The 24,164-nt window shown below is 42.3% G+C and overlaps 1 protein-coding gene across 5 annotated transcripts in view; it reads left to right on the forward strand.

Moving 5' to 3' along the window:
• Positions 1–23,385, forward strand: part of stard13a (StAR related lipid transfer domain containing 13a) — a 113,449-nt gene extending 90,064 nt beyond the window's left edge. For all 5 annotated transcript variants that reach the window (XM_060908781.1, XM_060908780.1, XM_060908782.1 and 2 more), the window contains 8 exons: positions 8,847–9,006; positions 9,102–9,300; positions 9,401–9,614; positions 10,421–10,535; positions 12,868–13,122; positions 17,695–17,912; positions 21,215–21,391; positions 22,592–23,385. In XM_060908781.1, the coding sequence (XP_060764764.1) occupies positions 8,847–9,006; positions 9,102–9,300; positions 9,401–9,614; positions 10,421–10,535; positions 12,868–13,122; positions 17,695–17,912; positions 21,215–21,391; positions 22,592–22,709 (1,456 nt within the window). In that variant the 3' untranslated portion in view covers positions 22,710–23,385. The remainder of the gene's footprint in view (positions 1–8,846; positions 9,007–9,101; positions 9,301–9,400; positions 9,615–10,420; positions 10,536–12,867; positions 13,123–17,694; positions 17,913–21,214; positions 21,392–22,591) is intronic.
• Positions 23,386–24,164: the final 779 nt, after the last annotated feature.

Below are 24,164 nucleotides of genomic sequence, written 5' to 3' on the forward strand. Positions count from 1 at the left end.
AGTACCTCCAGCAAGCCAAGAGACTGAACCCTCGACAGGCTAGGTGGGCCCTGTTTTTCAGTCGGTTTGACTTCACCCTCTCGTACCGTCCCGGCTCCAAGAACACCAAACCTGACGCACTGTCCAGGCTGTTCTCTGCCACTAACAGGGAGAATGAAGTCGGGCCTATTATCCCGGTGTCCCGGATTGTGGCCCCTGTCCGCTGGGGTATTGAGGAGGCTGTTCGACGAGCCCAACGCCAGGACCCCGGTCCTGGGACGGGGCCACCGGGCCTCTTGTACGTCCCACATCAAGCCCGGGCCAAGGTTCTCCAGTGGGGTCACTCTTCCCCTCTCACCGCCCACCCGGGAGCTCGAAGGACCCTGGACTTCCTGAAAAGACGCTTCTGGTGGCCTAACATGGAGCAGGAAGTAAGGTCATTTGTCCTGTCCTGTGAGGTTTGCACCAGAACCAAGAACCCACGACAGCGTCCCCAGGGTCTCCTGCATCCTCTGACCATTCCCCGGCGTCCCTGGTCCCACGTGGCAGTCGACTTCATCACGGGTCTCCCTGAGTCACAAGGTAACATGGTCATTTTGGTCATTGTTGACAGATTCTCCAAGGCCTGCCGCTTCATACCTCTGTGCAAACTCCCCTCTGCTCTTGAAACAGCGAAACTTATATTTAATCATGTCTTCCGAGTCTTTGGTCTTCCACAGGACATCGTCTCAGACCGAGGGCCCCAGTTCTCCTCCCGAGTGTGGCACGGGTTCTGCAAGGTCATCGGAGCCACTGCCAGCCTCTCCTCTGGGTTTCACCCACAGTCCAATGGTCAGACGGAGAGGCTCAACCAGGACCTGGAAACCACCCTGCGAGGCCTGGCTATGGATAACCCGACATCATGGAGCACCTGGCTGCCATGGGCAGAGTACGCCCACAACACCCTGCAGTCATCAGCCACCAAGCTGTCGCCATTCCAGTGCCAATTCGGGTTCCAGCCACCTCTGTTCCCGGACCAGGAGGAGGACGCGGGGGTGCCCTCGGTCAACCAATATGTGAGACGGTGTCGCAAGACCTGGAGCAAGGTCAGGAAGACCCTCATACAGACCTCCAGAACCAACCAGACTCAGGCCAACCGCCACAGAAGACCTGCACACACTTTCCGCCCTGGGCAGCGGGTTTGGCTGTCCACTAAGGACCTTCCGCTGCGGGTGGAGAACCGCAAGCTTGCTCCTCACTACATTGGCCCCTTCAAGGTGGTGCGCAGGGTGAACCCTGTCTCCTACCGGCTTCAGTTGCCCCGGACTCTGAGGATCAACCCCACTTTCCATGTTTCCCTGTTGCGGCCTGTACTGACGTCTACATATGCCCCTGCCCCTAGGAACCCCCCACCCCCCCGCATCTTCCAGGGGCAGACTGTGTTCACTGTGCATCGCCTGCTTGACTCCCGCCGGGTCCGCGGCGGGTTGCAATATCTGGTGGACTGGGAGGGCTATGGTCCTGAGGAGCGCTGCTGGGTTCCTGCTCGGGATGTCCTGGATAAAGAACTGTGTCGGGACTTCCATTCGGCCCATCCGGATCGCCCTGGGAATGTCAGGAGACGCTCCTAGAGGGGGGGGTCCTGTTAGGACTTGGACTGTTTTGGCCTCTAGAGGCCGCTGTTATTTCCTTTTCGTGTCATATTTATTTTGGCCTCTAGAGGCCGCCACTGTTCCTGTGTTTTGTGTTTTTTTTTTGTTAATTGCCTGTTAGTCCTAATTATCTTCACCTGTGTCCTTAATTAGTTTGTGTATTTATACCCCTGAGTTCAGTCCTCTTGTCAGGAGTCTTTGTGCTGTTATGTTTATCTCCAGTTTCCTCTATACCGTGTTCTTTGTTTTGCACTTTGCTTTTCTTTTGGATTTAGTAGTGACTGTGTTTTGTGGATCTTCTGAGCTTTTGCATTTTTGCCTTTTTCTTTTTGAACTTTTGGATTATACTCTTTGTTTTTGTTTTTTTGTTTTGCCCTGGATTGTATATAGTGTACATAGTATAAATAAACCTTTTGATACTTTTTCTACTTCCGCCTCACGCCTCTGCATTTGAGTCATCCCCCTGGTGGCCTAGTGGGGGTTTGCTGGATCATCACACCAACGAACCAGGTTCGAATCCCAGCAAAACCCTAACAAATTTTATGTGAATCACATGTGGGAATGTTTTACACGTGGTAACATGTTTTCCACATGTGAAATACATGGGAAATTCATGTGTTTTTTCTGTAAGGGAACCCTTCTCATCAGAAGACGCTCCTGTCGAGGTGTTAACTTCCGTGGATGACCTGGGCATCTCTGTGAGACGGTTGCAGTTCCATCTTTCTTACATTTTTGTCCCACTTTTGCTACAGTATTCTGACTGATAAGTAAAGCTTTGCTGATCTACTTGTAGCCTTCACCTTTGTGGTGTAAAGAAATTATTTTCTTTGGGGAATTCTGAAGAGACAAATTGAGCATCACTCTCCATCCAGCATCCAGTCACTAAAAGAGGTCATTGTTGAAGAATGGAAAAAGATTGATGTTGCAAAATGTCGCCAACTTGTTCATTCCATGCCTAGCAGACTTGGTGCTGTCATTAAAAATCATGGAGGCCATACAAAGTACTAGATGTAGTAGTTTTTGTTGTGGGGCGTACTCATTTTTGCACCACCCTAATTTGAGTAAAACTGAAAAATGTGTAATCTAAGTTTATATTATTAACTTTACTTTCACGTTATAAGTTAAACAGATGCTATATTAAACTTTGTCTTGTCAACATTTTGGAAATTGCTTGTGTTCATTGAGATATTGTTTAAAATGTTACTTTTCAAAGGGGGTGGACTCATTTACGCTGAGCACTGTAAGTTCCCACTTGACTCTTCTCTGGTGGCGACACGAAATCTGCCCGCTTCGTTTGCATAAACTTCACTTACAGTCACTTTAGATTAGTGTCATTTCTTGGAAATTCATGAACTGAATGTCCTGTTGTTTATGGATTTGAACATCCAAACACAACTCGGCGCTTTCCGATTTTTATTTTTGTAAGATTCCATCAACAATATCCAATTTCAGTGAGTAAACAAGCACGGAGTCAGATGAATGGAAATGACCCAGATAATCGAGGTTCCATGTGTGATGTCATGCGAGATTAGCCTTGGGGCAAGGCTGCCTTTTTTCGGGATCCAGACACCATAATTTATCGATAACTTTGTGCTTGATAATAAAATAACCAGGGCTTTGAACCGGTTCAAGGAACGAAAACCGGGAACTTTTTCTATTTCACATGGAACAGAAACGAAACCAGAAACTTTATTATTTTTTATGTTCCGGAACAGAAACGCTTATTAAAAATAATGGTAACCGGTTAATACCGGTTTTTATTTCGTTCCTCAAAGTTTCCGTAGCCTACAAATAAAAAAGTCATTCTTCTCCTGCGCAAGTTTATGACCCGCTGGGGTTCACTTCCTGTGTGACGTTCGCTGACTGAATGGAGAGAGCAGGAAGGTGGACTACTATCACGTCTCCATTACTGAGTGTCTGAGCAAAGAAGAGCCTGAACGATGCAACCTCCCTATTGGCTGTTTGTAAAAATGTATCAGTTGTTGCCCTTCCCACGGGAATCATCGCGGACTCGAGAGACGAGACCTGACGAGTTAGTTCGTTGGTAGCAGAACAAAATGTCTGGACACAAATCGGGTTTTCAGAAAAGGAAAGAAAATAAACGGAGGGTTGAAAATACAAAAAAGGAGGCAGAAAATGCAAAACGAGTTTTAAGGTAGGACAAATGGTTACTTTTCTGAGGCAGCCCGCCGTGGCTGCAGGCTTTCAGTTGTCATTGAATGGTTACTTTTCTGAGGCAGCCCGCCGTGGCTGCCTGCAGGCTTATTTATTATAGCCCATTTAGTTAAAATAGTTGATCTAAAATGTTTATAGTTATGTGATGGTTGTCCTGATTTAGACTGGTGGGTTTTTTTTGGGGGGGGGGGGGGGGGTTGCGCGATGTTGCACCCGGGTCCAGATTAGGGCAGAACCAGCCCTGGCTACATTTCAGGTGTAGTTTGTTATGAATGTATGTACTTGCATAGATGTGTACTTGGTCTTCCAATATGGCGCCTAATAAAATCTCGCGGCGCGGTGGCGTCATGCGGTAGCCCTCTATAGGGCCTGACTAGCCTTTGGTAACACACTAAACGAATTATCTTTCATTTTTGGCACTTTTTCTGTTTGTGTAGATGGGAAGACATACTGAGAATCCAAATCGCCAACATTTGAAATAATAATTGTTTTGAATTATTTCTTGTCTTATTTAATGAAGGCTGTAATAGAATTAGCCTACATTTGGCTTAAGCTGGATGAGACAGAGACATAACTTTATAGCCATTTGTTAAACCGCTGACAGGGAACGTAATTAACCGTTCCGGGAACGAAATTTTTTTGTTCTAACCGGTTCGGGAACGTCTATTTAATGGTGGAACCCAAAACCGGAAACATTAAAATTCCGTTTCTGTTTGGAACGAACCAATAGGAAAAAAATTCTGGTTCAAAGCCCTGAAAATAACACATAATTTATATTATTTCCCCCTGCTTTATTAATTCACTTTGAAGTTTTTTTTTTTCTTCCCACATTCCATTCACCACATTCGCCAAAAATTGTTGCATAACATGAGGTCATACTCTCATGACTGAAAACCACTTAGACCGCTCAGTGTGAGTCACTCAGTGTCTCTTTTTCTCACCCAGAAGCAACGGCAGGTTCTGGCACATGCTAAACACACTGTCATCTTGGCATGGTTACGTGAAGCTCCATACTTCTAGATCAGTCAAACAGTCATCAGCTCTAATCTTTTTTGACCTTTCCCACAGCATGGACATCATCATTAACCACAATGTCCTCATTTAAATCCTTGCCAAAGTTTGGATCACTCAGCGTGATTGTGCTTTGCATCCTACCTTGAAAGGTCATTGTATTGGATGACACGTAGAGGATGCACATCTGTGTTAGGCTGACTCTCCACTGTGGTCCCACAATGCTAATCTGTATCCTTTTCAGATCACTGTAGCTCAGGTTCTAACAGGTACATGCAAGAAGGAACATATTACACCAAACCTGGCTTGACTTCTGTCCTGGCAATCCACATTGCAGCTACCCTACCAATCTTCTGCCCTCTTACGTTCACCCATGTCCCTCTACTGTTGCATTCCTCCACTGGATCCCAGTAGTTGTCCGCATTTGATTTGAAATCCTGATGCTTGCCTACAAAGCCAAGATCAAATCTTGTCCGATTGCATTGGACAAGTCATGTACTGGATCCCAGGCCTTTTGAGCCATTCTCCTTTTTTACTGCTGCCCAGGTGGTGATGTAATAAACATCTCCTGTCTGTCCCTTGGACAGCATGGCGGTGTAGTGGTTAGCACTGTCACCTCACAGCAAGAAGGTCCTGGGTTCGAGCCCACCGGCCGGCAAGGGCCTTTCTGTGTGGCGTTTGCATGTTCTCCTCTTGTCTGCATGGGTTTCCTCCGGGTGTGCCAGTTTCTCCCACAGTCCAATTACATGCAGGTTAGGCTAATTGGTGACTCTAAATTGAACGTAGGTGTGAATGGTTGTTTGTCTCTATGTGTCAGCCCTGCGATGACCTGGCGACTTGTCCAGGGTGTACCCCACCTCTCCCCCATAGTCAGCTGGGATAGGCTCCAGCTTGCCCACAACCCTGCACAGGATAAGCGGTTGCGGATAATGGATGGATGGATGTCTGATCCTTGCTATCTTAATGCACACTGAAGACCCATTCCTTAAATTAGGACCTAAAAAAATCCTGAATCAAGCACTATAGTAATCTGTGCATATAATCTATTGATTGAATAAGCACTGGCTTATTTTACTGGCAGCGTCTTTGCTTGTTGTTATCCCTAGACAATCTGAAATAGAAAGGACGTTTTCTAAGTACCCAAAGCACTTCTCTGGGGAGCATCTACCAAATGACATCAATGTAATTGGAAATGTCACCTGAGCTTTATTTTATGATAGATGGTTTAATAAGAATGGTTATTGGCAGCATGTTCAAATGTATAAACAGTACAAGAGCACTATGATCATATTTTCCAGTGAAACATTTCTCATTTTATAAATACACCTACCCTACTCCGTATGACAACTAGAACTAAAACTCCAGACCAGACAAACTCTGAGAGTCCAGAGTTAGCCATAGTAATTTAGTCACAAAGTTTCCTGAGTGGAAACAGTTCGACCTGTGGCATTTTTTTTAAATATACCCTACACTTCTGAGCAAGTGACTGTGTGCAAGGACAGGTTTTCTGTGAGTGTGCTACTCTTTGGGGGTTACTTATACCTCATTATCAGGCCATATCAAGACGAAACATCAGAACTGCTCAGAACAGCCTCAGTCTCTGTATGCTGTGTGGATGATAGAGGAATAGAAGAGAACATGTGTGCAAGGGAAAGACAAAGCTCTGGAGAGAGTTGGAATAAAAGTGACTGAAATGACACTTCTTAGTTATCTGTAAGTCCGGGGGCCGCCAGAGGCCCCTGGAAGCTCTGCAGTTTTTAAAATGCCCGGAGATGAATTTTGAGCTGTCAGAGACATTTTGGAAATGAAATCTCTTCAAGAAAATTACCATATCAAAAATGTTTTAAAAGTAGGAACTTTCCGAAAATGATATTGGCAGAGTTGCAGGTACATGCGTAGAACATAATTACAACTGATATATGGTAATATTTATGAACGTTGCATTGTCATATAATGCATTACCACATGACACACTACAGTGTAGTACACTGACCACAAAACACATTATATCAATAATTTATTACTATTTTAGCAACTGCAATCTGAGCTCCTGCTCAGGACATTCAATGTACATAAGTGAATATACCCGGGTAAACTGAGGGAATGCAAGTGGCCACTTAAGACAGAGCTTAATACCAAAATAACTATAAACAAAGACTGCAAGAGTTGCATGTCTAAAGTGGTGCTTGAAAGTTTGTGAACCCTTTAGAATTTTCTATATTTCTGCATAAATATGACCTAAAACATCATCAGATTTTCACACAAGTCCTAAAAGTAGATAAAGAGAACCCAGTTAAACAAATGAGACAAAAATATTATACTTGGTCATTTATTTATTGAGGAAAATGATCCAATATGACATATCTGTGAGTGGCAAAAGTATGTGAACCTCTAGGATTAGCAGTTAATTTGAAGGTGAAATTAGAGTTAGGTGTTTTCAATCAATGGGATGTCAATCAGGTGTGAGTGGGCACCCTGTTTTATTTAAAGAACAGGGATCTATCAAAGTCTGATCTTCACAACACATGTTTGTGGAAGTGTATCATGGCACGAACAAAGGAGATTTCTGAGGACCTCAGAAAAAGTGTTATTGATGCTCATCAGGCTGGAAAAGGTTACAAAACCATCTCTAAAGAGTTTGGACTCCACCAATCCACAGTCAGACAGATTGTGTACAAATGGAGGAAATTCAAGACCATTGTTACCCTCCCCAGGAGTGGTTGACCAACAAAGATCACTCCAAGAGCAAGGCATGTAATAGCCGGCGAGGTCACAAAGGACCCCAGGGTAACTTCTAAGCAACTGAAGGCCTCTCTCACATTGGCTAATGTTAAGGTTCATGAGTCCACCATCAGGAGAACACTGAACAAAAATGGTGTGCATGGCAGGGTTGCAAGGAGAAAGCCACTGCTCTCCAAAAAGAATATTGCTACTCGTCTGCAGTTTGCTAAAGATCACATGGACAAGCCAGAAGGCTATTGGAAAACTGTTTTGTGGATGGATGAGACCAAAATAGAACTTTTTGGTTTAAATGAGAAGCGTTATGTTTGGAGAAAGGAAAACATTGCATTCCAGCATAACATTATTCCATGTGTAAAACGAAGTTCCTGCGCCGTGTTAAAATCCAACAGGAATCGCCTAGCTTGCTTTTCACTGCATTCGTGTCACGAGCCAAAAAACCTAAGCTAGGACCTACTCATCTCATCTCATTATCTCTAGCTGCTTTATCCTGTCCTACAGGGTCGCAGGCAAGCTTGAGCCTATCCCAGCTGACTACGGGCGAAAGGCGGGGTACACCCTGGACAAGTCGCCAGGTCATCACAGGGGCTAGGACCTACTATTAAATGTAAATTTATACCATAAACTCTTCAGCTCAATCCCACATCATGATTTCATCTCATCTCATTATCTCTAGCCGCTTTATCCTTCTACAGGGTCGCAGGCAAGCTGGAGCCTATCCCAGCTGACTATGGGCGAAAGGCGGGGTACACCCTGGACAAGTCGCCAGGTCATCACAGGGGCTAGGACCTACTATTAAATGTAAATTTATACCATAAACTCTTCAGCTCAATCCCACATCATGATTTATTTTGTTTATTTTTTTAAGCCTTATTATTCATTCATTCATTCATTCATTCATTCATTATCTCTAGCCGCTTTATCCTTCTACAGGGTCGCAGGCAAGCTGGAGCCTATCCCAGCTGACTACGGGCGAAAGGCGGGGTACACCCTGGACAAGTCGCCAGGTCATCACAGGGGCTAGGACCTACTATTAAATGTAAATTTATACCATAAACTCTTCAGCTCAATCCCACATCATGATTTATTTTGTTTATTTTTTAAGCCTTATTAATTAAATGAAAAACGTTAGGCATATCTAGGTATCTGCAATACTAAAACTATTTTTTTGGCCGGGGGGTGGGGGGCGCAGGTGTGCCCCCCTTCTTAAATCCAAGCCAGTAGACTGCTATCTTAAAAAGTAGTCTAGTGTAAAAGGATCCAGGGGACACTAGTTTAATAATCTACACACCTACCCTTCTGCTCTCTTAGGTCAGTGCCAAAGTTCATGAAGCGGATGAAGGGACCAGAGTACAGGGATAAGAGTGTGTATGGAGTGCCTCTGCTTGTCCATGTGCAACGCTACGGCCAGCCTCTACCTTTCTGCCTGCAGCTAGCACTACGCTACCTCCGGAGGCAATGCCTCGACCAGGTACAGCATGTCAAGTACTTTAATGCTATTCTGCAATATGGATCGAGAAGTCCGAGGATAAAGTGTACTCATTTTCAAGGCTTTTCTGTCCTCAGGTGGGGCTATTCCGTAAGTCTGGGGTGAAGTCTCGGATCCAGACTCTGAGACAGATGTGTGAGAGTTCTCCAGAGAGTGTAGACTATGAGGATCAGTGCGCATATGATGTAGCCGACATGGTGAAGCAGTTTTTCCGAGACCTTCCTGAGCCACTGCTCACCAGCAAACTCGGAGAGACCTTCCTCCATATATATCAGTGTAAGTTTGTTTAAAAATGACCCACACACGCATAACATAAGACGCATCCGAAAGCATGCCACAGATCTCCTTCTGTTTCTTTCATTGCCCTTTGCTTTAGACGTCCCCAAAGAGCAGCGCTTTCAGGCAGTGCAAGCTGCCATTATGCTAATGGCAGATGAGAACCGCGAAGTGCTGCAGACCCTGCTCTGTTTCCTGAGTGATGTCACTTCTTCTGTAGAGGAGAACCAGATGACCCCGATGAACCTGGCTGTGTGCCTCGCGCCATCTCTCTTTCATCTGAACATTATGAAGAAAGACAACCTTTCACCAAGGTATCAGGCATGCATACTACTTTCTCTGTCTCTTTCTGTATATAGCCTCGAGCGTATGATTATTATTTGGAGCCTGAGGAAACTAACTACACTTGCTGGCCACTTTATTAGGAATACCCGTACGCATGCTGTTTGATGCCATTATCTAATCAGCCAATCCCTTAACAGAAGCACAATGCATAAAATCATGCGGATGCAAATCAAGAGCTTCAGTTAATCTTCACGTCAAACATCAGAATGGGAAAATTGTCATCTCAGAGTGTGACTTTCACTGTGGCACGGGTGTTGGTTTGAGCCAGATGGACTGGTTTGAGTATTTCAGAAACGGCTGATCTCCTGGGGTTTTCACACACAGCAGTCTCTAGAGTTTACACAGATTGGTGTGAAAAACAAAAAACATCAAGTGAGTGACAGTTCTGTGGGTGAAAACAAATGCCTTGTTGATAATAAAGGTCAGAGAAAAATGGCCAGATTGGTTCGAGCTGCCAACAACTCATAGCAACTCTTTACAACCGTGGTGAGCAGAAAAGCATCTCAGCATGCAACATTGGGTTCCAGTCCTGCAGCCAAGAACAGGAACCTTAGAATCAAGAACAAGTTCCTATTAAAGTGGCCGGTGATTGTATACTCATTACTGGAGTGTTAGGAGGACAAGTTAGCTTCAGCAGACAGGGTGAAGAACTAGAGCAGTATCTAATTCTCACTATAACATCTCTGAATTTATCTTTACAGTTTATCTTCATTAACAAGATGAGAATGCTCCAATAGTTATTTTATTGCAGGATGAAATAACTTCTTTTTCACAGGTCAATCCAGCGGAAGTATGCCACAGGACGTCCTGACCAAAAGGATCTTAATGAGAATCTCGCTGCCACACAGGGGCTTGCACACATGATCACTGAGTGCAACCAGCTCTTTGAGGTTAGACTCATCTCTTCAAACAAAGTGCAAGACCATCATCGAGACAACGGAGGATTTTTTTAAATTATTATTATTCTCAACAAGTCGTGCTATCCAATTCTGACAGCATAATAGACAAATATTTTACTGCTACTGACAAAAAAATCACTAGTAGTAGCTTTATACACTGTGTATGAATTGCAGAAATTATAGGACAAAATTACAGTACCGGTCAAAAGTTTGTACACCCCTACTCATTCATAGGTTTTTCTGTGTTTTGACTATTTTCTGCGTTGTAGAACAACACTGAAGACATAAAAACTATGCAATAACATCTGGAACATATATGGAATTATGTGGTAAACAAAAAAGTGTTAACAAAACAAAATATGTTTCATATTTTAGTAGCCGCCGTTTACGTTGACACTTTGTATACTATCTTAACTAGTAGTCACCTAGAACGCTTTTCAGTTAAGCCTCGTCAAAAGTTAATTAGTGCAATTTCTTGCCTTCTTAATGCATTTGAGATCAAACAGTAAATAGTAAATAATAAAAATACAGTAAATAGCCCTATTCTACAACTGTAGTAATTCATATTATGTCAAGAACTGAACAACTAAGTAAAGAGAAACGACATTCATCAATACTCACAGGACAGCTACAAATACAGTATTGTCGATACTGTATGATTTAATAATGTTTGTTTATGCGACTCCATTTTCTGCACAAGCCTGGACTGCGCTGTTTGATAACACGAGCAGAACGTTGCAATGCTCTTTAACTGTGGCTCAGTCATTCGAGGAGCTTCATTGTACAATCTGACATCGAGAACACGTTCTCGCACAGTCTTATTGAATTCAGCCAGGATTTTATTGGGATCATCTTGTACAGTGTGACCAATAATCATCTTAAAAGCCTGCTGAGATCACACAGTCTACAACGGACTTGAAATGGTTTCTCTAAAATCATTCCTCGTTCCTTGCTCTTAGAACACAGTACTACTGATGACTTTTCACAAACTGTAAATGACAGTAAAATCTGCATTTGTTTCATGTTCAAAGAATGAGCCAGAAATCTTTGTAGACGTATAGCAAGGCATATAATTATATATTTATTCTATCCACATTCACTGGATGTGAGCAATTGCGCACTCTGATTGGCTACTCTACTACTAGGCTATCCACTCATATACCATGAGTAGAGAAAAACAAAATGGCGGAGTGTGTTGCTGTACCAACTAAGGACAAAAGAAAAACTATTTGAAAACAAAACTCCAAAACATACAAAAAAAGCAACAAAATATGGAATAAAAGTATTTGATGGTAAGAACGTATCTTTTTTTTTTGTTTGTTTTTCAAGAATTATTATTATTGCATTTTTCACAAATTGCTACCATCATTTCACCGTTTTTTTACATTCTAAGTGGAAATTATTTTGTCTGACGTTTTGTCTAAAGTTTTTATTTAGCAAATTTGCAAAAAATAAAAATGCTCTGTTTCTCAAAATCCAGTGAGTGTGGGTATAATAAAACAATTATTCCACTCGAGCTCGTCGTACATGGCTTATAGCCGACGTCGGCTCTCAGCTCATGTACGACTCGATTTCATGGAATAACTGTTAAATATTAGGGAAGCCATGTCCTAAAGGTTAGAGAAGCAGCTTCGGGGCCAAACGATTATTAGTTCAATTCCCTAGACCACCGAAATGGCTGAAGTGCCTTTGAGCAGGGCACTGAACCCCCAACTACTCCCCAAGCTGCTCTGGGTATGTTGTATGTCGCTCTGGAGAAGAGTGTCTGCTAAATGCCATTTATGTAATGTAATGTACTTTAAGACATTGTGTTTTTTATTTCATAAAAATAAAGAAAAAACATTGAATTAGAAGGCGTGTCCAGACTTTTGAGTGGTACTGTATGTCTCTAAGAAAGAAAGAAAAAAAAATCTCCGGAAACCACTATTATTATTCACACAGTATTGAAATCTAATTAAAAATGATACATAATTTAAAATGTTAAAATAAAGTATGGCATTCATTTCCGACCTCTTTTCGGACATTAAAATTCACAAAGGTCATTTTGCCAACAAGTTTCGTAAGCTTGTGTTTTGATCGTGTTACATTAAGCAAGTAAACCTAGAACACGGAGTCTGAAAATTTTCCGTTTCATTTAAAGAGGCATTATGAAATTTCAAGTATGATTCCTATAGTTTGATCACAATGTGTTTAAGGCGTATATAAAATTGAAATTGTAAGAGACAGGATGTAATGTTCATATGTTACACTGAGGTTCAGCTGACAGTAGAAAGTAAGCTTCCTCCTCACAGGATATGAATCACATCTTTGTTGTTCTCTACAGGTCCCTCAGGAGATGATTGCTCAGTCAAGGAACTCGTACATGGAGGCTGAGGTACTAGCGCCCCCTCTAGACGACCTGTGCAAACAGCTACAGCTGCATGTTGAAGAAGAGGAGGAGGAAGAGGAGGAGGAGGAAGGCTCTTATCGCTGCCACATGGAGGGACTGATCCAGAACCTGCTAAAAGAGGCCAGAGACAAGGCCAAGTACTGGGTGAGCCAACCGACCATCGACAGCGTGGAGCTCGCATTCAAAAAGGTAAGAGCACTTACATTACACGCAACACTAATATTAATGTTCTCCACTTCATCTAGATCATCTGTTACCTCTTTTGAATGTATAGCAGAATAGTTGTACCACTCACTACTACTTGCTGTGTTTTTACTAATTACAGTTCAGTTTTATATGATCATGTGTAAGAAATAAAAGACACAGGAGTGCACGTATAGGACAATCATCATCCATGTGGTGTTGCGATGCTTCGCATCAGGCTGTCGCCACCCTCAACTTGATTCATTTTCCAATAAAATATTTTATTTCTCTTATACCACAGCAATTCGGTAACAGATTTTATTAAATAAAGAATGACACATCATGTGTTTTCTTCATTTATATTTAAAAATACACTCACCGGCCATTTTAGTAGGAACTTGCTCTTGATTCTGAGGTTCCTGTTCTTGGCTGGCAAGACTGGAACCCAATGTGGTCTGCTGCTTTTGCATGCTGAGATGTTTTTCTGCTCACCATGGTTGTAAAGAGTTGCTAGGAGTTGCTATAGCACCGTGCCGAGTGGACGGCACAGTGGTGTAGTGGTTAGCACTGTCGCCTCACAGCAAGAAGGTCCGGGTTCGAGCCCCGTGGCCAACGGGGGTCTTTCTGTGTGGAGTTTGCATGTTCTCCCCGTGTCTGTGTGGGTTTCCTCCGGGTGCTCCGGTTTCCCCCACAGTCCAAAGACATGCAGGTTAGGTTAACTGTTGACTCTAAATTGAGCGTAGGTGTGAATGTGAGTGTGAATGGTTGCCAGTGTCTATGTGTCAGCCCTGCGATGACCTGGTGACTTGTCCAGGGTGTACCCCGCCTCTCGCCTATAGTCAGCTGGGATAGGCTCCAGCTTGCCTGCGACCCTGTAGAACAGGATAAAGCGGCTACAGATAATGGATGGATGGATGGATGGATGGATGGATGGATGGACTTGGGCTGAAGTGCCTTTGAGCAAGGTACCTAACCCCCAACTGCTCCCTGGGCGCTGTAGTATGGCTGCCCACTGCTCTGGGGGTGTGTGCGTGTGTTCACTGGTTCAGATCAATGCAGAGGATGAATTTTTTCTCTGTGTGCTTGAGTGTGCATGTGACAAATAAAAGCTTTTTCTTCTTCTATATCTTTCCTGGCAGCTCGAACCAATCTGGTCATTTATTTCCACCCACAGAGCTGTCGCTCACTCGATGTTTTTTTTGTTTTTCACACCATTCTGTGTAAACTCTAAAGACTGTTGTGTGTGAAAGCCTCAGGAGATCAACAGTTTCTGAAATACCCAAACCAGTCCATCTGGCTCAAACCGACGCCCATGCCACAGTGAAAGAAAGTCACACTTTGAGATCACAATTTTTTCCCCATTCTGATGCTTGAAGTGAACATTAACTGAAGCTCTTGATTTGTATCTGCATGGTTTTGTGCATTGTGCTGCTGTCGCTGGATCGGCTGATTAGATAACGGCATCGAGCAGCAGGTGTATGGGTGTTCCTAATAAAGTGGCCGGTGAGTGTATGCAAAACAGTTTAGTTCCTGTTATGACTTACACTACCGTTCAAAAGTTTGGGGTCACTTTGAAATGTCCTTATTTTTGAAAGAAAAGCACTGTTCTTTTCAATGAAGATCACTTTAAACTAATCAGAAATCCACTCTATACATTGCTAATGTGGTAAATGACTATTCTAGCTGCAAATGTCTGGTTTTTGGTGCAATATCTCCATAGGTGTATAGAGGCCCATTTCCAGCAACTATCACTCCAGTGTTCTAATGGTACAATGTGTTTGCTCATTGCCTCAGAAGGCTAATGGATGATTAGAAAACCCTTGTACAATCATGTTAGTACAGCTGAAAACAGTTGAGCTCTTTAGAGAAGCTATAAAACTGACCTTCCTTTGAGCAGATTGAGTTTCTGGAGCATCACATTTGTGGGGTCGATTAAATGCTCAAAATGGCCAGAAAAATGTCTTGACTATATTTTCTATTCATTTTACAACTTATGGTGGTAAATAAAAGTGTGACTTTTCATGGAAAACACAAAATTGTCTGGGTGACCCCAAACTTTTGAACGGTAGTGTATGTTACAAGAGCTATATGCAGTTGTTCCCTGACCAGCTTCTCTTTTTTCCCTGTCTCTAAAAATGAATAAGGCAAAAAAAGCAGGTTTTCTTCTTACAGAGAAAACGCAAAAGCACAAAATCCTGAAGACTTTTCCGTGTGAGAAAACATAAAGTTACAGCTCGATGTCTGACTATTACAAATCACTGACACTGGAGGCGTCGTCTATAAATGATTAATAAGCATCTCATCTCAGAAAACTTCAATTATACAGTATGTTTTTAAAATCCACTTATGTGCAGTCCCCCCAGGATTCCGCGGGCCTTTTCTGTGATTGTTGCGGGCTAAAATGTCTGATGTTGCGGGGGGGTTTCCCCAAAAAAATTGCGATGAAAGTTGCGGTGTTTTTTTAGGTTTTTGTTGCGATTACATTGCGATTACATAGTTGCGAGAAATTGTTGCGATTTTCTCTTTTTGTGATTAAAATTGAGTGATATGTTAAATATTAAGTTATTACTGAAAAACTATTGATTAAAAAGACACTGAGAAATGGTCCTATAAACAACTTTACCAATATAAAAGATTACCAGGACTACAAAAATGCAGAAAAATAGGCTTTACTTATCCAAATGCACCTGTTGGTTCAAAAGTTAAAGTGCATAGAACCTCACAGCACAACATGAAGTTACCTTAAAATATAATATAAATGCCTCAGCTTTCATGTAAGAAAAAAAAAACTATTAATACTAGTACTGTGTGCAGGCAGTCTCTCCTGAAGACTAAATTAAACAATAATTATAAACTAATAAAATAAATGGCTCAGGCTTCATAGAAGAAAAAAAACTATTTGAACAGAATCTCACAGTATGATGCTGAAGCTACCTAAACAATGGAAAATAAAATACCATTTTGGCAAAAATGTTGGCATCCATTAATTTCTTGTATTAAGTAAAAAATAATGTAAAGTGCGCACAGTCCTTCACTGTAAACATAACACACTTTCAGTAACAGAATTTAAGCCTATATAAACACTGACTCGCACATGCTGCTTCTCTTGAACGTATACACGGAAGTAAGGCGGAAGGTAGTTTGTCGACGTCACCTCAAGACAACGCCAACGATTGGTCAAATTTGCGGGAAAGTTGCGGTGATTGGATATAATTGCAACACCGCCCTGAATTCGCGGGGATTGGTTGAATTTGCAAATCGCGACATCCTGGAGTATGTGGAGCGTCCTCCATACAAATCCTGGTGTAAGTTGTTACCATAGAAATAATACTTCATTCATTAATATAAATCTGAGTTCTCTTGCACCACAGCTACTGTCCTGCTCTTATAGTTATGTGAGAAATGCTAATATTCACCGAAGGCGAAGCGAATATCAGTGAATAATAACCGAGACGAAGTGAAGGTTATTATTCACCGATTTTCACTGAGCCTGAGGCGGATAATTGTTTTAGTATAAATATACAAGTGATTTATTTTTTAAAAAATTGTATTTAAAAGATTATTTATTTCAAACTTCAAAACCGGCATGCTGTGTATTTACACTAAAGAAAATTAATCAACATCTTCTGATCAATCATAATCAATTCTTATAATGATGCTTATATTATGCTTAGAAATTTCTAAAGCAAGGAGGCACGGTGGTGTAGTGGTTAGCGCTGTCGCCTCACAGCAAGAAGGTCCTGGGTTCGAGCCCCGGGGCCGGCGAGGGCCCTTCTGTGTGGAGTTTGCATGTTCTCCCCATGTCCGCGTGGGTTTCCTCCGGGTGCTCCGGTTTCCCCCACAGTCCAAAGACATGCAGGTTAGGTTAACTGGTGACTCTAAATTGACCGTGAGTGTGAATGGTTGTCTGTGTCTATGTGTCAGCCCTGTGATGACCTGGCGACTTGTCCAGGGTGTACCCCGCCTTTCACCCGTAGTCAGCTGGGATAGGCTCCAGCTTGCCTGTGACCCTGTAGAAGAATAAAGCGGCTACAGATGATGAGATGAGATTTCTAAAGCATAAAGTGTTGTACGACTGGTCTTGAGACCACTTTTTGAAGGTCTCCGTTTCATCTTGGAATCTACTGTATTTTTACTCGACCTTGTCTCGGTCTCAGACATAGAGACTCAGGATTTTATTTCGAGACAGGTCAAGAAAGGATTTCACTAAATTGCCGATGCATTGTCTAATTTATTTGTTTACATAATTACTGCGAATGGATGTAAAATTTCCTGTTTCAAATGCCATCAATAATGTGACTCATTGCTAATTTGAAAATTTTCTTCCTGTTAACGGCTGTCACCCCTCCCCCACCCCCTTCACACACCCTGGTCTGGTTCTGGCCTTGACTTGGTCTCGCCCTGCCTTGGTCTTGACTTGATCTCCAACCCTCAAAGTCTTGGTCTTGTCTTGAGCTCGATACACTCTGATTGGTCATGACTTGGTCTCGGTTTAGGTGGTCTTGACTACAACACTACTAAGCACACCCATTAAGTGAAGCTGATAAAGGGACACTGACGTCTCCTCCTGTCTCTCAGGTGGGTGATGGAACTCCACTGCGGCGGTGGCGCATCTCAGTTGAAGTGGAGGCTCCACCATCTGTGCTGCTTAACCGGGTTCTGCGAGAGCACCACCTGTGGGACAGCGACCTCCTACAGTGGAAAGTTCTGGAAACACTGGACAAGCAGACTGAAGTGTATCAGTATGCTCTCAACAGCATGGCCCCTCACCCCAGCAGGGACTTTGTGGTACTCAGGTATGTTTATACCTCAGATATGGAGATATGTTTTGCTGCACAGGCATCTCTAGACCTGTATTTCTCTGCAGCATGATGCATTTTCATTTTGCCTACTATACATGCATCATTTATGAAAAACCATTTATAGTTTAATTTCTTCAGCTGTTTTTTTTTTTTTTGACTGACTGCAGACAGAAATTGCATATCGTAAAAGAATTTGTTTGTCCAGAGTTGAGTTGTATTGACTTGAGTTAAATGGCACGGTGGTGTAGTGGTTAGCACTGCCACCTCACAGCAAGAAGGTTCTGGGTTCGAGCCCAACGGCCGATGGGGGCTTTTTTGTGTGGAGTTTGCGTGTTCTTCCCGTGTCTGCGTGGGTTTCCTCCGGGTGCTCCAGGTTCCCCCACAGTCCAAAGACATGCAGGTTAGGCTAATTGGTGGCTCTAAATTGACCGTAGGTGTGAATGTGAGTGTGAATGGTTGTTTGTCTCTATGTGTCAGCCCTGCGATGACCTGGTGACTTGTCCAGGGTGTACCCCGCCTCTCGCCCGTAGTCAGCTGGGATAGGCTCCAGCTTGCCTGCGACCCTGCACAGGATAAGCGGCTACAGATAATGGATGGATGACTTGAGTTGATAGGCCTGGGACACATGATATGACCTACTGACTGAGCTGACCTCATTTATTGCCTCTGCATCCAAAGACAACCAACAGCAAGGACAAAGAATCTAAAAGTCACCCATAGAAGAGCAGCTTAGAATTATACGAAACTCACAGGACAGCCACAAATACAGTATTGGCAATACCATGTGATTAAATAATGTTTCTGTTTATGCAACTCCATTTTCTGCACAAGCCTGGACTGTGCTGTTTGATAACACGAGCAGAATGTTGCAATGCTCTTTAACTGTGGCTCAGTCATTTGAGGAGTTTCATTGTACAAGCTGACATCGAGAACACGTTCTCGCACAGTCTTATTGAATTCAGCCAGGATTTTATTGGGATCATCTTGTACAGTGTGACCAATAATCATCTTAAAAGCCTGCTGAGATCACACAGTCTACAACGGACTTTAAACGGTTTCTTTAAAATCATTACTCGTTCCTTGCTCTTAGAACACAGTACTACTGATGACTTTTCACAAACTGTAAATGACAGTTAAATCTGCATTTGTTTCATGTTCAAAGAATGAGCCAGAAATCTTTGTAGACGTATAGCAAGGCATATAATTAAATAGGGAAGCCATGGTCTAAATTTTAGAGAAGCAGCTTTGGAACCAAAAGGTCGCTGGTTCAATTCCCTAAACCAGCAGGAATGGCTGAAGTGCTCTTGAGCAGGGCACCTAACCCCTAACTGCTTCCCAGGCTGCTCACTGCTGTGGGTGTGTCAGGTTCCTGTTGTATGTCGCTCTGGATAAGAGTGTCTGCTAAATGTCTGTAATGTATTATGCTTTGAGAAATTAGTTTCCAACTGTGTGTATGTTTCTGAAGGTGAGTACGGCAGGGCAGGGCAGGGCAATGAGATTACAGATCTATGAGTGAGGCATTTTGGTGACAATGAAATCTGCACTTGGCAGGATGATACTTAGCAGCAGTGTGCATGTATCTGTGCATCAACAGATTATGGATGATATGTACAGTGTCTTGCAAAAGTATTCATCCCCCTTGGTGTTTGTCCTGTTTTGTTGCATTACAAGCTGGAATGAAAATGGAGTTTTGGAGGGTTAGCACCATTTGATTTACACAACATGCCTACCACTTTAAAGGTGCACATTGTTCTTTTGTTGTGACACAAACAATAATTAAGATGAAAAAACAGAAATCTGGAGTGTGCATAGGTATTCACCCCCTTTTGTATGAAACCCCTAAATAAGAGCTGGTCCAACCAATTCACTTCATAAGTCACATCACTGGTTGATTGAGATCCACCTGTGTGCAATCAAAGTGTCACATGATCTGTCACATGATGTCTGTATAAATCAACCTGTTCTGGAAAGACCCTGACTCTGCTACACTACTAAGCAAGCAACGTGAAAGCCAAGGAGCCTCCGAACAGGTCAGAGACAAAGTTGTGGAGAAGTATGGATTAGGGTTAGGTTATAAAAAAATATATATATCAAACTTTGAATATCCCAGAGAACACCATTAAATCCATTATAGCAAAATGGAAAGAATATGGCACCACTACAAACCTGACAAGAGAAGGCCGTCCACCAAAACTCAGACTGGGCAAGGAGGGCATTAATCAGAGATGAAACAAGGACACCAAAGATAACACTGAAGGAGCTGCAGAGATCCACAGCGGAGATGGGAGTATCTGACCATAGGACCACTTTAAGCCGTACACTCCACAGAGCGGGGCTTTATGGAAGAGTGGCCAGAAAAAAGTAATTGCTTAAGAAAACATGTTTGGAGTTTGCCCAACAGCATGTAGCAGACTCCCCATGGAAGAAGATTCTCTGGTCAAATGAGACAAAAATTGATCTTTCTGTCCATAATGGGAAATGCCATGTGTCACACAAACGCAACACCCTGAGAACACCATTCCTACAGTGAAGCATGGTGGTGGCAGCATCATGCTGTGGGGATATTTTTCATCTGCAGGGACAGGAAAGCAGGTCAGGACTGAAGGAAAGATGGATGGCACTAAATACAGGGCAATTCTGGAGGAAAACCTGTTCGAGTCAGCCAGAGGTTTGAGACTGCGACGAAGGTTCATGTTCCAGCAAGACAATGACCCTAAACATTCTGGTAAAGCTACACTGGAGTGGTTTAAAGGAAAACATTTAAATGTCTTGGAATGGCCTAAACAAAGCCCAGACCTCAATCCAATTGAGAATATGTGGCATAACTTGAAGATTGCTGCACACCAATGCAACCCATCTAATTTGAAGGAGTTGGAGCAGTTTTGCCTTGAGGAATGGGCAAAAATCCCAGTGGCTAGATGTGCTTAGCTGATAAAGACATAACTCAAGAGACTTGTAGCTGTAATTGCAGTAAAAGGTGGCTCTACGAAGCATTGACTTTGGGGAGGTGAATACCTATGCACACGGCAGATTTCTAAGGTTTTTTTTTTTCATCTTAATTATTGTTTGTGTCACAATAAAACAACAGTTTTGACCTTTAAAATGGTAGGCAGTGTAAATCAAATGGTGCTACCCCCCCAAAAAAAAAATAATTCCATTTTAATTCTAGCTTGTAATGTCACAAAACAGGTCAAACACCAAGGGGGATGAATACTTTTGCAAGACACTATATACATGATGAAAGTTTATAATGGAATTTATTTTGCATTAAGTACATAAATATTTCTTCTGTTTAGGATGTGGCAGACAGACCTACCAAAGGGTGTGTGCGCATTAGTGGCAGTTTCTATCGACCATGATGACAGTGCACCTATGGGAGGGGTTCGGGGCATCGTTCTAGAGTCACACTACCTGCTTGAGCCCTGTGGGTCTGGAAAGTCGAGGCTGACGCACATCTGCAGAGTGGACCTCAAGTAGGTGCTTTTACTGAGAGTCAGCGCTCTTTCAGTAGAGACGGTTACATTATTGTGATATTGCAGGTTCGAAAGCATCTTCAAGCTGATAGCTCTTCTTTTGCTGTTTTCTCAATTAAACACTGAGATCATAATGATATGTTTTGTCACTGATACAAGAAGCTAAAATGTCTAAATACTTCAAATTATTCCCAGTGACCTTCACTAGAAGCTTGTCATTTTTATCATAATTGTAATCTGTATACAATGTTTCCAACAAGTCGGTAATACATTGGCACTGTGCTCAGCCAAGTATATGTCAGCCCATTAAAAAATGTAGTTACCCTGCAAAAAAACAACATCTGAACAAGTGGAAATATCTTGAATATCATCAGGTTTATCTTGTATTGTCTATAATAAGATTATAAATCAACAGAATATAGGATTTTAAAATCTATTTCAAGATATTTTTATGAATAAAGCTTTATATTTTCTTATTCTATTGACGTTATTTTGCTTCTTTCGACAAATAAATGTTTAAAGTTAGCAAAATTATTATTTAAACAACACTATCTCAAGCTTGAAATAGACCACTTGCACTGCCGTCACATTTACGTTAGCGACTGTCGCTACCCTATACCTGGGGGACAAGCGAACTTTGTTTACACACTGTTCACATACTGAAGCCAAGCAAAGATGTCCGGTGTCTGTTGCTGTTGTCTGAAGAAAACTACAGCTAAAAAAGCTCTACTACCGGATTACTTGGATAATCTTAGTCAGAAAGAAGCGAATGATAGATACGCGGAAATTAGTTTATTAACGGTTATGATCCGTACAAAATTCCTCAAAACGACTGGAGTGACGGTGCAGATTTGTGGCCTAGTGTTAGCATTAGCTACATGTTGGAATATACCTTCTTTTTCCCGAAGAGTCCCAACACGTAAGAACAGTTAAAAAAAAAAAAACTACAAAAGCAAGAAAACCTTCTTTGTGTAAAGAATTTCTCAACATCAGCTTTTGGGGAGCTAAGACTTTTGCACAGTGCTGTATATTAAAAAGAATAGAAACATGATTCCACCCAACCTTCAGTTCTCCAGCAGCTCCCACCAGAAGTATATTACAGATCCATGGGAAACATTGTTTATTCCATGCCTACCTTCAGTCTGCATCTGGGTTTTGCATTGTGTATAATTCCATAATCTTGTTTCTATGTTGTGTTAGGGGGAAGTCTCCTGAGTGGTATAACAAAGCCTTTGGTCATATATGTGCTGCCCAGGCAGCTCGCATTCGCAAGTCCTTCCAACCTCTGGACACTGAAGGCCCCGAGACCAAGATCTGACCTGGCTATGGAATATGGCCTGGAGTCCAGGGTTTTGAACCAGGATCAAGGTTACAAACAGTGTTGATATTGGGGTTGGGTTTGTACCAGGATCACATTATGGACCAGGGTTTGAACAAGGATCAGGGTTTAGTCTAGGACCAGGATCAGAAACAGGCTTAGGATCAGGTCTTGAACTAGAATCAAGGATTGGCTTCTGTGACAAATTTTTTATGCTGCAGGTAGTGAAGTAACACGAAGAGGAAGGTGAGAAAGTAAAGTGTTTGTTTGAATGAGAATGTAAAGATATCTCTTTAGTAAGTGTCAATACTGGAAATGCAAGAATGATGAACTACTCAAGAGGGATTCACGAGAAACACTGATGCGAAGTTGAATACCGCCCCTGTGAAGGTATTTAATCATCCATTTCATTTGAATATCTAGTACTAGTCAAGATAACTGGACTTGTGGTATACTCGAAAGATGAATCTTATAGTCTAAAGGCATTTCACCACAGACTTGAGTATTTTTGACTTACTGCTATCAGAAGTGTGTAACTCGTATCTGATGACAGTTATTTACTCTACAGTAGTTTTATCAGGCATAAGATGAAAGGAGGGCACTTACAACCCCAATTCCAAAAAAAGTTGGGATGCTGTGTAAACTGTAAATAAAAACAGAATGTGATAATCTGCAAATCATGGAAACCCTATATTTCATTGAAAAAATAGTACAAAGACAACATATGAAATGTTGAAACTGAGAAATTGTTTTGTGAAAAATATATGCTCGTTTTGAATTTGATGTCAGCAACACATTTCAAAAAGTTGGAACAGGGGCATGTTTACCACTGTGTTGCAGCCTGTCTACTTTTAAAAACACTCTGTAAACGGTTGGGAACTGAGGAGACCAATTACTGTAGTTTTGAAAGAGAAATGTTGTCCCATTCTTGCTTGATATACAAGTTCAGTTGCTCAACACTTTGGGGTCTCCTTTGTGGTATTATACGCTTCATAAGCGATCGAATGTTTTAGACTGGAGACAGGTCTGGACTGCAGGCAGGCCAGTTTAGCACCTGGACTCTCTTACTACAGAGTCATTCAGTTTTATTATGTGCAGAAAGCGGTTCAGAATTGTCTTGCTGAAAGAAGGAAGACCTTCCCTGAAAAAGATTTTGTCTGGATGGCAGCATATTGCTCTGAAACGTGTGTATATATCATTCAGCATTAATGATGCCTTCCCAGATGTACAAGCCACCCATGTCATGTGCACTAATGCACCCTCATACTATCACAGATGCTGGCTTTTGAACCGTGCACTAATAACAACCCGGATGGTCCCTCTCCTCTTTAGCCTTGCGGCTGTTGTTTCCATGATATCTAAAAAGCATTTTTACTTTTGATTCGTCAGACCTCGGGACAATTTTCCACTTCGCCTCAGTAAAGGAGCTCAGGCCCAGAGAAGGTGGCGGTGTTT

This window comes from Neoarius graeffei, chromosome 25 (genome assembly GCF_027579695.1).
Source record: "Neoarius graeffei isolate fNeoGra1 chromosome 25, fNeoGra1.pri, whole genome shotgun sequence".
In the NCBI taxonomy this organism is placed as follows: domain Eukaryota; kingdom Metazoa; phylum Chordata; class Actinopteri; order Siluriformes; family Ariidae; genus Neoarius; species Neoarius graeffei.